This window comes from Paramormyrops kingsleyae, chromosome 19, assembly GCF_048594095.1.
Source record: "Paramormyrops kingsleyae isolate MSU_618 chromosome 19, PKINGS_0.4, whole genome shotgun sequence".
NCBI lineage: Eukaryota > Metazoa > Chordata > Actinopteri > Osteoglossiformes > Mormyridae > Paramormyrops > Paramormyrops kingsleyae.
The window spans coordinates 16,959,880-16,973,210 of record NC_132815.1 but is presented as its reverse complement, the minus strand read 5'-3'; the positions used below and the strand labels follow the sequence as shown (position 1 = coordinate 16,973,210).

The 13,331-nt window shown below is 44.2% G+C and overlaps 1 protein-coding gene across 2 annotated transcripts in view; it reads left to right on the top strand.

Moving 5' to 3' along the window:
* atad2b (ATPase family AAA domain containing 2B) overlaps positions 1 to 13,331 on the top strand; it is a 60,838-nt gene that overhangs the window by 31,930 nt on the left and 15,577 nt on the right. For both annotated transcript variants that reach the window (XM_023799239.2, XM_023799248.2), the window contains 2 exons: positions 6,975 to 7,490; positions 7,910 to 8,037. In XM_023799239.2, the coding sequence (XP_023655007.1) occupies positions 6,975 to 7,490; positions 7,910 to 8,037 (644 nt within the window). The remainder of the gene's footprint in view (positions 1 to 6,974; positions 7,491 to 7,909; positions 8,038 to 13,331) is intronic.

Below are 13,331 nucleotides of genomic sequence, written 5' to 3'. Positions count from 1 at the left end.
CAGCCCGCCGCATGAGCTCTCACCAGCAGCTTCATCCAGTCAATATTTCATTATCGTTGCAAATTACAAGGTGCAGTTTTTTTAATGATCATTATTATGAATTATATAAACTTTCCCTGCTGTGGTTCTAGCAGGGAAAAGTTTTAGGGTAGAGAAGAGTAAGGTGAGGCGCCCCGTGTGAGCAGAGCTGAGATTGCATCGTCTGGCTGGTGTGTGTGTTTTTTTTTTTAAAAAAGCGATTCAGGACCTGGGATGTACAATACTGCATGAGTTGTAGCTCTCCCTCTGGGTCTTTGTCCTCGTGGCTGAGTGTGGACGTGCCTCTTGCAGTACGCCAACGCACAAGCCAAACACGCCTCGCCCCTCTCAGGCAGGTGTACTGGACAAGGGCTAGATGTGTACAGTAAAGGGCTCTCTGCTGGCTTGGCGAGGCGTAGGACCGGGAGGGCCGTTCCCTATCGAGCTCATTTGGGTCATTGAAAAACACAGGCCATGTTGCACGGACATCTCCTCCTAGCCGAAATCATCTAATAACATTCCCAGCATGGGCGAGAGACCAGAGTGGCATTTTTTTTTTTTTTATACTTAAAGCCGGAGCACATTAATTCTGTAGAGCATCCAGAAACACCTCCTCGTCTGATGGTTGTGCTGCGGGAGCTCCATCAGAGAGACCCTTTCTCATTACCCATTATTCCCTGAGGTCAGCCTGGCCTGAAACGCACCGTGTCTGTCCCAGTGAGATGGGCAGGTTAATTTGCAGTGAAGCGTCCAGCCCTTTTTGAAAATGTCCTATTCAAATTTTTGTTTAAGTTGTCCCTTCCCTCCTCGTAGGCATGTGCGTGCGTGCGTATGGTTCAGATATACCTTACCTTGTGGGGACCAAATATACCCTCTATTTTTTGTTTTTAAACAGCAATTACATGCATGTCATGTGCAAATCACCTTTCCAGTGGGTTTACGACATTAGTAAATCTAAGTTTGCTGACCTTACTGAGAACCGGCCATTTTTTTAGTTTCCAGATTTTCTGATGGGAATCTCCTGATATTTGTGGGTGTTTCACATTAGATATTATCATATCTGTCCCTGGTGTATAGAGCCGGATGAGTTTTAGGATCTGCTCAGGCCATGGCTGCTTTCCCATGCAAAAATTATACAAAACAAAAAAAAGATTCAAAAGACCTCAGGGTCGACATTGAGGTTCTCCTGTACAGTGCATTGCACGCCAAAGGTCAGTCATTTATACTATCATCACTGTTGTCACCAGTAGCTGAAGTTATAGCTGTTGAGGTCTCTCAAGCACATCGCCGAATCACTGGATTTGAGGCCTGATATCTCAGAAGTGTGAGTACAGTCAAACTCTGGTCTGAGGGACGTCTGCTCCTGCCTTATAGTGTGTGGACCATGACCTCAAGTAATATCATCTGTTATCATGGGCTTATCTTTCCATCCCATCTTTCACAATTTGTAAGGAATCCATGCATTCTTCAGAAAGTCGACACATTTTCTCAGATTTGGAGCTTTTCTGTCACAACTCGTGTGTTCCAAATAATTATTCCCCGTTTCTGCATGTCACCATGCTCAGTCTCCTCCTGCGAGATGGCTCTGTGTAGATCGATGGTCAGGTGTGCATCCCATGGGCTTTGTCAGAACCCCAGGTCTCTTAGCAACCGTTTTACAATACTGAGGCTAATATTAGCAATAACCTGCCTGGGTGTTTGGGTATTTAATTCCTGTTAGCCTGCATTGATCTTACTCATCTCCCCTTCTGAAACTGTTTTTTCATGACACAGCAAGATGACTTCCTGTCATGTTGTTGGCTTGCACTGTGACCTCTAGCTCGTTTTGGGTTTCCTGAAGGGCGATCGCTGTCTGTCTGGTGACCTTGTAATTCTCACACAGCCTCCCTGTGTGCTGAATCGAGTCCTCAGCGGACTGCGACATAACATGCCTCTTGTGCATGTTGGCCATGACCATTTGCTGGGAACAAGTAGTGTGTTGGCCCTCCTTCCCCCCGTCTGGAGTAGTACTGCCCCCTTTTTCAGTTAACTTAGCCAGGATAATGTCATTTAGGCTGATACTGAATCATGGGGTCTTTGTAAAGACTGTAATAAATCAGACTGGATTGTAATGTGCATTAAAACCTTGAGCATAACAGCTGTGAACTCTTCCTTATAACATGACATTTCAGGCTGTGAAAGCCGTGAACCCGTCCTTATAATGTGATGTGTGTGCAGCTCGTACTGGCAATGGTGAGAGCCGAGATCTCGTCTTTATAATGTTATGTGCGTGGCTCGTACTCGAGACGGTGAGAGTCGCGATCTCGTCCTTATTATGTGATGCGCGTGTCTTGTACTCGAGACGGTGAGGGTCGTGATCTCGTCCTTATAATGTGATGTGTGTGCGGCTCGTACTGGCAATGGTGAGAGCCGAGATCTCGTCTTTATAATGTGATGTGCGTGGCTCGTACTCGAGACGGTGAGAGCCGAGATCTCGTCCTTATAATGTGATGCGCGTAGCTCGTACTCGAGACAGTGAGAGCCGAGATCTCGTCCTTATAATGTGATGCGCGTAGCTCGTACTCGAGACTGTGAGAGTCGCGATCTCGTCCTTATTATGTGATGCGCGTGTCTTGTACTCGAGACGGTGAGGGTCATGATCTCGTCCTTATAATGTGATGCGCGTGTCTTGTACTCGAGACGGTGAGAGCCGAGATCTCGTCCTTATAATGTGATGCGCGTAGCTCGTACTCGAGACTGAGAGTCGCGATCTCGTCCTTATAATGTGATGCGCGTAGCTCGTACTCGAGACAGTGAGGGGATGGTATTGTGTATTCCCTGTCTTTAACGTGACCCCATAAACACTGAATTCCTCAAACACTGAAAGTGTAGACATGCCCATCAGGCTGCAGTGTTTCATTTCCAGCATTAAGTCCTTTATTTTGTACATCTGTACACCCAGTTTGTGGATAATCTGATTTTGAAAGGTTTTAAGATGAGGTCTCGGTAAACGCTAACAACTGATTAGATCACAATGGTTACATTGGAAAGTTAAATAAAGATGAAACATTCCTTAATGAAGAATGTGCCATGTCTGGATTTCTTGGCGTCGTATCACAGAGCCTCCCTCATAATGTGGCATCTGCCCCATGACCCCATAGCTTTGCCATTATCTGTCCAGTTTGGAAGCCATACACTTCCCAACCCATGTGGCACCAGGAGCGGGCAGATGTGCACTGCAAGGCATAGGGGGTCATGACCCTAAAATGGAGTTTGCCTCGGAGACACTGCTGGCTTCACACATCCCGCCTCCTGACAGGACTTTTGATTTGGTAAACATGGGGGACATGAAAGAGAGGTTTGGAGTCTATCTCTCATTTTTAGAGTGTCCCTTTCATTGATGTCCCTTTCCCCCGGAACACTCCCCCTTAGACAGACTGCGAGGCAAAACATTGTGCACTATGGTGATTTCATTCAGAGAAACTGAGAAACAAACGATTATTTCCTTAAATTTAAAGTGATTCGTACACCTTACCGAAGGACCAGTGGACCATGGACATTCATATATGTCCAGGAGGTTGATTTCCTGACAACATATCTTGTAGAAAGTAACCTGACTGTCTAAATGTGCTTTAACATGCAGCCCCTTGTAAGGAAAATTGGGCTTGTCTTGGCCAGCTAACACTACCCCCCCTTTGTTTGTAGAACATAATGTTCATCATGGATTTTTTTTTAAATAAATGCTGACTAGACCTTAAGTTACGGAGAATATAAATGAATGATGCTAAATATTTAACTGATGAGTAGTCAATACAGTTAATAACTTGCGATATTTTACACAAAAATCTAACATAATTAGCATGAAGTGACAGTCATAAATCCACGATTCAGAGGCATGTTTCTGGATGTTTCTTCAGATTGCAGCAATCCATTTGCTTCTGTCTTAATTTTCAGCTGAATGTAAAAAGAGCTCAAATTTCCTGTTAAATTGATTTGTATAATCAGTCTTATGATGAGAGGTTAGCTGAGCTGAATCTGTTCAGCCTCGCGCAAAGGAGACTAAGGGGGGACATGATCCAGGTCTATAAGATTCTATAAGGTCTGGATGCTGTTTAGCCAAATGGCTACTTTAATATTAGTTTAAATACTAGAACTCGTGGCCATAGGTGGAAATTAGCGGGAGAACATTTTAAACTGAATTTGGGAAAGCACTTCTTTACACAGTGTGTAGTTAGAGTATGGAATAGTCTTCCTGCTAATGTAGTGCAAGCTAAAATCCTGGGTACCTTTAAATCAGAGCTAGATAAGATTTTAACAACTGAGCTATTAAGTTCTCCCCAAACGAGCTTGGTGGGCCGAATGGCCTCCTCTCGTTTGTAAATTTCTTATGTTCTTATGTAGTCGTACAACGGCTCTTTCACATGTTAAATGTGTGTTTCTGGCATAGAGGCTGAACGGTAACGCTGCCACTCATTTAATATATTTTTTTTTGCCACCCAATGGGAGTACGCAGTGACCTTCCTCTACTGTGACATCATGTGCATACCCTCTACACAAGTCACATCAGGAGTAGGACTGTTGAAGCCTGCTGAAGATAAAGCACTATAATGCTGCAGGTTGAAAATGGCAACATTGTGAATGATTCATTTACCGTATTTACACTAACAAAGAATAATTTATCAAATGTAAATCTGTAATTGAGCAAATTGCTTTGCTCTTTACTTGAGGATATCTGAGAATGTAGCTGGAAAAAAACTGCGCTGTTTTCAGAGGAGGCTTGTGAATGAGGATTAAGTCCTGAGGTGTTTTGGGGGGCAACCAGTGAAGGGAGATGTCTGTGAAGCGCCCCAGTGGTACATCTAAGACCACATCCCCTCACTGCTGTCTGGTGCCCCCCCCCCCCCCCCCCCATGGATTTCTGAAAATGTTATGAATCCATAATGGTTTAATTTGGTTCCTGAGTACATTTACATGCTTGTGTGTGTGTGTGTGTGTGTGGTTTTATATATAAAATACAGAGAGCATATACGACAATGAGTCATTCAACTGGCAGCATTTATAATGCTGCGTTACATTTACCTCAGAGGTCGGAATTGGGAATGATGTCACACACGAGGTAAATGCGTTCCAGTACAACAAGTTGGAAAAGCCATTTAACAATACCAGGGACCTGTTTCAAAAGGTAAGATTTCCTGCTTAGCTGGACAACTTGTCAGATTTAAGGTACCTCAGTTTATATGGGCTTTATGTTCACTCACTTACATTTAGCCCGGACTACCTTAACTCCAACATAAAATCCGACTAAGCATGCAATCCAGTTCTAGCCCAGTTGTTAGCCATTGTTAGCAATATCAGTTGATAACACATTACACAGTGTTTTGTGCATAAAACTCCATAGAAACACATCCATAGATAAGTTGGACAGTACTTAGTGTACAACAGATTTAATGAGCCACAAATAAGACATAAGTGGTAATAAACAGCATATAACTACAGATTTCACTTCTATTGATGATAAGTGTGCAGCTATCTTGGATTCTGAGCTCGGGGTTGTGTCGATTCCTCGGAGTTCATGAGTAGGAATTCCAACTTGAGGGGAGCGTTCCAGTTGAAATTTCTGAGTTCAAATGGAACGCAGAATGAGAAAAGACTAATTTGGGCAGTGACCAGACGTGACTTTATGGGAATTAAGAAACATTAGTATCAAGAGCTGATCAGTGTCGCTTCATTTTGGCATCAAAATCTGTATCTTTATAAATGTGCAAACAAAACATCCCAAGGTAGAAAGTGCCCCCTGTTACAGTAACATGAAAAATAAAACAGATGATAGTTTCAAGGGTGAATTTTTGATACTTTGTATTATAGTATCTTGTTTCAGCCAAATGGCAGCAGGTAAATGTGTTCTGTCCTGGGCAAACCAGTGCCTGATCATTATACGGTTTTGTGCATTAGAATGGAGCCTTCATTTTAATGGTTTTAGGAAAATATGGAACCTTTGGCCTTTGACAGCTGGGAGTCCTTGAGTTTCAGCCTGTCCTACAGTGTCAGTGTTAAAAGCGCTCGGATTAAAATATGCTCCTCAAGCTATGTGCATGTGAGCGAGGTGGGTAATGGAGTTAAAAAAAAAAAAAAATCCGAAACGTCTGCTGAAGCCCGTGGTGAAATGTTTTTGAGAAGTGGAATCTCTTCCAGACAGGCATTTCTCCCCCTACCACTGATTCAGTGCTTGAGCGTGAACTTTAATTTTGTTTACCAGTCACTAAAAAAATTACCAATATTGAATTTTTAAGTCATAATTGTCTGACTGTGCTCATTTGCTGTGAATATTAAGAGACGATTGATTAACCCCCCCCCCCCATTGGTCCTGTTTCTAATTGCATCCTCATAATAATTATTTTATCTTAATGGCAGAGCATAAAACCAAACTAATGTGCCAGTCATGGATTTACCTTTATGGTTGGTGTCACTGGGCATGTTTCTTATCCCGATCCCAGTTTCCAGCTTGTTTTCTGCCCTGCCTCTCGTCTCTGTTCAGCATGTGGTTGGTGTTAGATTATATCTGAAGGGCTTCTAGTTCAATGCAATCGATTTCACTGACAAAAAGCAATTGTCTGCAAGGTGGGTGGGTGGGTTGGGGAGGTAGATTTAATTGCCTTCTCGGTAATTACGAGTACATCTTTTTTCACTCATTGGCTCTGGTGCCTATCTAGTAGGACCAATGCTGGGAAAGAGCAAAACAGGGAATTTTATAAATTTATTCTGAATATTTGGTTGCTGTTACTTTCAATTAATGCATTTCAGGCTCGTTCAAAAGTAATTAAGCAAGTAGCTTTTGTGCATTAGGATTTTCCGTTCACTAATTGTTTATAGACTGGACTCATTTCTTGCATTTCATTGTACTGAAAAATGCTTAATGTGATTCTAAGCTGCTGTTCTTTGCGAAGGGTTGAGAACCATGCTTAATGTTCTGATCACAGATCAGATCAAGCGCAAGGCAAAGAGGAGGCCCTCGTGGGGGAGAGGAATCATCCGCAAGAAGAGGACCTACCTGAAAAAGGAGGAGGTCGAAGGGGAGGAGCCCGAGGAAGGACTTGAGTCGGGTGGCGGACTGGAGGCCGATGACACGGCCGAGGAGTCAAACACAGCCGGACCAAGCGACTCCTGTCTGACCCAGGATGAAGACTCATGCGATACGATGGACACCCCACAAGGCGGGCCTCAGCCCAATGGGTATGCACTGTCAACTGAAGAGGAGAGCTCTAACGAGCCACCCGTGGGTCTCGCGGGCCCCCAGCCTGAAGCAGAGAAAGCATCTCTGCCTGGCAGGCCGCAGGAGTGCATGAACGGGGACGAGTCACTGGACAGCTTGGACAGCGAGGCCAACAAGAGGAGCTCCGAGGGAGGTGGGGAGGAGGCAGCTGAGGATGGCGAAAGTGCTGTGGAGCCCAAGAGCTCAGAACTGGAAGCCAGTGAGGGTGACCTCGACAAGGAAGGTAAAATAGACCGCCAGCATGGGTGACCTCGACAAGGAAGGTAGCGTAGGACAAGGGTGTCTTGCCCCAAACGCAGACCTGTGCTCCGGTCAGAACTTATCGATTTGCACTACTGCCCTTTGGTATCTCCTCTGCCCCCTCAGACCACAGCCATCTGCCCCGTGTCCAGATGAACGGGAACGGCTTTTGCTATATCTGTTCAGATTGAGAGTGAACAGGGTCTGTTCCCTTGTCTTCCTGATAAATGACACAATTCTGTAGGGGGCCTAGAAAACGTGGGTTGTGTCAACGTGCCTCTGCTGTCACTTATAATTCACTTTATAGTTGTTTCTTTGTGGTTGTATTTATAGCTGTACATTTGTGTGAAATCACACCCTGTGCATGGCATTGTCTAATGTGCTTGATTCCTTATGTACCAGGTGCGTCCACAGCAAAGAAATGTAAAAGAACCTCTCTGGAGCAGCAGAAGGCTGCACAAGCGGAGGAGACGGCGGAGGATTCTCCTCCACCGCCACCCCCCCTGGTGGTCGATCACGAGCGGTTGGCGGTAAGGGCCCGTGGGCTTTTTTATACCTGTTAAGGACCCAAGTCACGCTCGCTGGGGGTATGCAGACAAAAGCATGTCACACATTGTCAGGTTTGGGATCGGAGCATGACAGGAATGGGGAGCATGCCGAAACCCAGGGGTGCTGCTCCAGACACGGCTGGTGTTGAAGCAGGGGTACAAGTGCGGTTAACGGTTCACTTCTGTGCTGTCATCGTGTCTAGGAGTGCACTGCTCTGTGGTCCAATTACTGGAAAAAAGACGGAGTAACTCGGTCGATGACGAACGAGGCACATGAGGAACACATCACTGGCAACGGCATCTGTAACGCATGTCACCAGGCTCCCTCCATGCATGGAGCAATGCCTTTCAGTAACATTTAGCTGTGAGTGTAGAATGCTTTGAAGTGTCTGCATCAGTCCAGAGACGCCCAAAAAAGGAGTCATTTAAATACAGTACTTCAAGCAAGGGCAATGTCCATAATTAACTTGTAGCATTACCTTATAAATTGACTTGTTTTCCCTGAGAAAGACGCTATAAGGGTAAAAGTACCTAAGTACCTTTCCTATGATTGTAGCTGGGAGTGGTTTCATTTTTCTTGCTTGCTGTTCTTGAAGCTGTGAATTAAAAGTAAAGTATGGGCTTCAGTACAGGGCTGAGTTGAAGGTGGTCTTACTATGGTTGGAGACGTGCTGTGCACAGCTGGGGTTTTCCTGTCCGTGCTTCGTGAATAGTGGCAGTGATTAAATCATGGTGTATGTGGCGAGAGGGTACCTGCTTCTGCGGCTCCCTCAGCCAATGTCATGTTGGGCGTCAGTAAATGGAGGAATATGTAACTTACACTACCAGTCAAAAGTTTTTGCGCCCGCTGAGAATTTCTACATTTGCATGTTACTCGCTTAACATGTACTAAAAATACACTTGATATTCTTTGCTAACAAATGTACAGAATGCTCACCATTTGCAGAGACGGGGACTCGGTTCGTTGATAGCGACTCGCGCACAGTAGGAGTCTTTGAGGCTCTGCCGAAATTTCTACACATACGAAGCACTGAGTGTACAACACTCCCCAAACAGAAAAGGCGTTAAACACATCAAGATGTGCAGCTGTGCACAGAGTATAGGAGCTGGAGCCGGAGAAGCGTGTCGCCAGACGGCACCAACAAACGCGCTTTTTGTTTTGCCACTAGTTCAAATTGCAGACTCGATACATGACAAAGCGCGTTATATTGCGAGTGTTATCCCACATTAGATTGCACCACTTAGACGTTGCTTAACCTGTGTCGTAAATTATATATAGCCCACGTCGTGTTGTATAGTGACACAGATCGACGTAGATTGCCATAAATCTGATAATTTAGCAGGTACGTCCCAAAAACATAATTTAGCAGGTATATCCCAAAATACGTTTCTGACATACCATTCCAAGTCGAGCTGTATTTCCTTACAACTTAAAACGTGCCTGCGTTGTGACCCACGTCCTGTGTGTTATGTCTTAAATTATTCGGATTTCCATCACGCATTGATATTTAACGGTTTTAATAAAGTGAAAACATAGCGCAGCAAATAATTCGATTGAGCAGTAATATCACTGATCACTCTCCCATGACTAATGGAGCACCTGCATGCACAGGAGCTGAGAGGCAAGTCAGTTTTACCCATTAATTGGAGTTTTTACTTTAGAAATTGTGATGCATTTACTGTACTTTGGCAGCACAACTAACGGGGTCTTTGGCTAATGAATGAAGATAACAATCACATCACTTTAACGTAGCTGGGGGCAGTTTGGTCTGACTGCCTCATACACAGGAAGCTTCTTTTTTGTTAATCGGAAAAGGTCCAGGTATACATTACATTGTCCCAACAATGTGATAACTTATTTTGACGTTCTAGGGACCTTTTTTTTTTTCGGTCTCCACAAGGGAAAGTTGAATTTTATAAAAATCTGTAACTGCAATCAAAAAACTAAAAATTCCAAAAGTCTTGTATTTTGTTTGGTTACTTATGGTTAAGGTTAGGCTTGGGTAGGGCTGGGTTAAGGTTGTCATTCCTGGGATTAGGATTTTGCCCATAGAAATGAATGGAGAGTACCCACAAAGATACAGGTGCGTGTGTGTGTGTGTACATAACTGGTTTGGACCCTCTTTGGGCTTGTTTGTAACTGATCACACTAATTAAAGTTTGTCTTCATCATGTTATTTTTGATGAAGTATTAGCTTTAAAATCTAGATTATGAAAGTACTTAGGGTCTTACAGAAATTTTATTTAAATGGCAATTACTTTGGAAATGTATATAAGCCTAAGGAACCATAATACAAGCAGTTTTTGAACTGTTCAAGTGGTGATTCCCATCTAGTCACATCAGGTACTAATGGAAGAAAAGCAAATAGGCGGTTAAATTTTTGATAAATACTAATGTCAAATTGGAACCATACTGGAGACTCTAATTTTGTGACTTGTGAACGTCTCTTACCATTTGAGTACCATTATTAGCAAGAAAATGTCATATCATTGATTCATCAAAGTAGCAACCTCTAGCAGCTATAACAGCAGAGATATTTTGAGCCATTCTTTCTGCAAGGGACATCAAATACTGCTCATGGGGTGAAACCCTTTAACTAGTGTTTTTAAAGTTAAAGGACAGCCTGGAATTTGACTGTACCCTCACCGCACAACCGGCTACCAGGATGTCATGTGCACTGTTACATACTCTTTCCATGTTATGGGGGAAACTTGTTTTATTTCAACTTTCATTTGTAGTTGTTCACTCAACTTTCCAGTGCTTAACAAGAATAAAAAAATCTGCAGTTTATGAGAAATCGAAAAGTGGTAAAACCTGCGTGGTGTGTAAAAACTTGACTGTTAGTATATATCTATCAAATGTTCAGTGTGCCTCTAGATCGCCCATGTCCACAGCAGAGATCAGCAAATTAATCAGTTACCTGTCGGTCCAAAGTGAAGCCCATAGGTGCCGACAGGTGGCGCTGTGGAGTAGTGTTTGTGAAGCAATGCTGTTCCCCAGCTATATGGGTGATGCTGGGGGCTCTGCTGTATCGATTCGTCACTGATTCTGAAATGCCAGGGACACATGCAGGCTGTTGGTGAATAAGAGAGCCCCCCGGAGCTTGTTACCCTGGCTGATCCCCGCATGTTGACTGTTCTCCGGTCAACGTCCTGCATGTGCTCTGCGTACCAGCCGGGTACTGAATGCCGTCCAATGGCATCCTTCGGGAGGTGCTGGATAAGCCTTGCAGTCCCTTTCCTCCCCAGCTTGCATGGGCTTTAGTAGCACACAAGATATCTTCTGTGTTTTTTTTTTAATTTTCACAGTATTTTTGAAAATATAACCGTGGTTTTAAAGCTAATTCCAGAAGGAAATGACATGATATTAAAGGTTTGTTTGTGAGCTCTAAGGTATGCTGCTTGTTGTAATAATGATGGCGCATCAAGTAGCGTGCGAGTGGATTTCTTTTGAACATCCGTGTTTTAATTGCCAACGGAGCCACCATTGGTCTTGTGCCTTTGTCTTAAAAATCTCATTGCCTGTACATGCTGCTGCATGCCGGGCTGCTTTTCTAGAACTTCAGGCATGCTTACAGGCGGACACGTATCTCTCAGAAACAGTCCCGGCCCTACGAACACCGGCGCAGTCGTGCCGAGCTTCACCCAATATCCGAGTGCAAATTGGATCGGCGCTCCTTGAAGTAATTCCGCGACTGGCGGCCGGACCAGAGTGAGCGGACGAGCGTAATTGGTGTAAAATCACCCTCCTAAACCGCGCTGATCTGCCCCTTATCTTTCAGCCGCACCTAATATCACACCATTATCTCTGTGTGGCGGCCTTGACAGGCGGCTCCCGCGCCGCCGTATCCGAGACCAATCGGACCGATGTTGACTTTGCTCTCTGCCGGAACCGGCCGCAGGCGGTGGGCTCAGCAGATTAGAGGCTGCTTAAAAAGCCTGCTTGCTGAACACGCAGCACTAATGCAAACTCACTTATTACTCTTTAGAAGATGTCTTTTGATAAACATACTTCTGTTCCTTGCAAATCTAAGTGTATATATAGAATCCTATGGGTTGATTTTGTGTTTTTTTTCCCGGTGATTCCATTGAAATTTGCTTCTTAAGAGTGTTTCAGCTCCTGCAGCACTGAAGAGACTTGTTTCTGGGATTCTTTATTTATCAAACCAGTCTTTTCTGTACGCATTCATCAGCACTCAGACCAGCGACAAAGGCTTATGAAAAGAGTCTGGATGCATTTTTAAGTCAGGGACCTGCTGTGGAGCTTGTGAAAAGGTCAGGTGTCTCTGGGCTAAATGGCTCCAGCTTGGTGATGTCAGTGTTTAAAGCGACCTCGTGCAAATAAACAGCGATACATCATGGGAGCCCAGACCAAGGAAAGAAGGACGACTCCCACATAGCAGATCCCTGCTAGGGGGTGCTGTGCATGGCTGTCTGCAGCTTTGGGTCCCTTTCAATTGCATCTGTTTACTCTTTCTTAGGATTTTAGTTGCTGGATCATTGTCCTCTGTGGCCCAAATTTTGTGCTTTCTGCTGCTCTTCTGGCCTCGTATAATTAGATCTTTCATGTCAGTTAAAACTGCTACATGTGATTTTAAAGACCTATTAGAGCTAAATGTACCTTTTTTGTCTAAGGAACTGAACTGATAAAATATTTAGGTATAAGAATCTTTTAGGCAGTTTATGGATATGTACTGGAACATTATATTTAAATGTCTACCTGACACATTCTTGTGGCGGGAAAGTCTACACTGTTGTGTATTTCAGGAGTTAGTTGACTGTGGATAGTGCTTTTCTCTCACCTCCAGGGTTTGGGTTTGAAGATGATTAGAAAAATGTTTGAATGGTAATGAAATCAAGGCCGAGATGGTTACCTCTCTGTACATAAATGTCTCTGTGATGTGTAGTGCACTCTCCCTCATTTGGGATATGCTTTAACGGTGCCTGCTTTTTAAACTTACAGCTTCAGGTTTTACTACAAGGCATTTCTGATTTTCCATCTACAATAACTAAGAGTGCAAAGAGTGTTTTTCTGAAGTGGGTCCATGGGTAGCGGGGAGGGATCAAAGGCCGCAAGAAATGCAAATCTTGCAGTGTGGAGAGGAGAGTTTATTCTGGCCTGGTCGTCTGTTGGCAGGGTTCCTCCTTGTGGAAAGTGAGTAGAGAGAGGAGCACCAGGCGTCTGTATCAGGGCCCGTCTTTAAACTGTCCTCAGCTTCACACCCGCCTGGCTCCTGGCAGGGACAGTGTGGCAGGAGAGAAACCACAAATCCCAC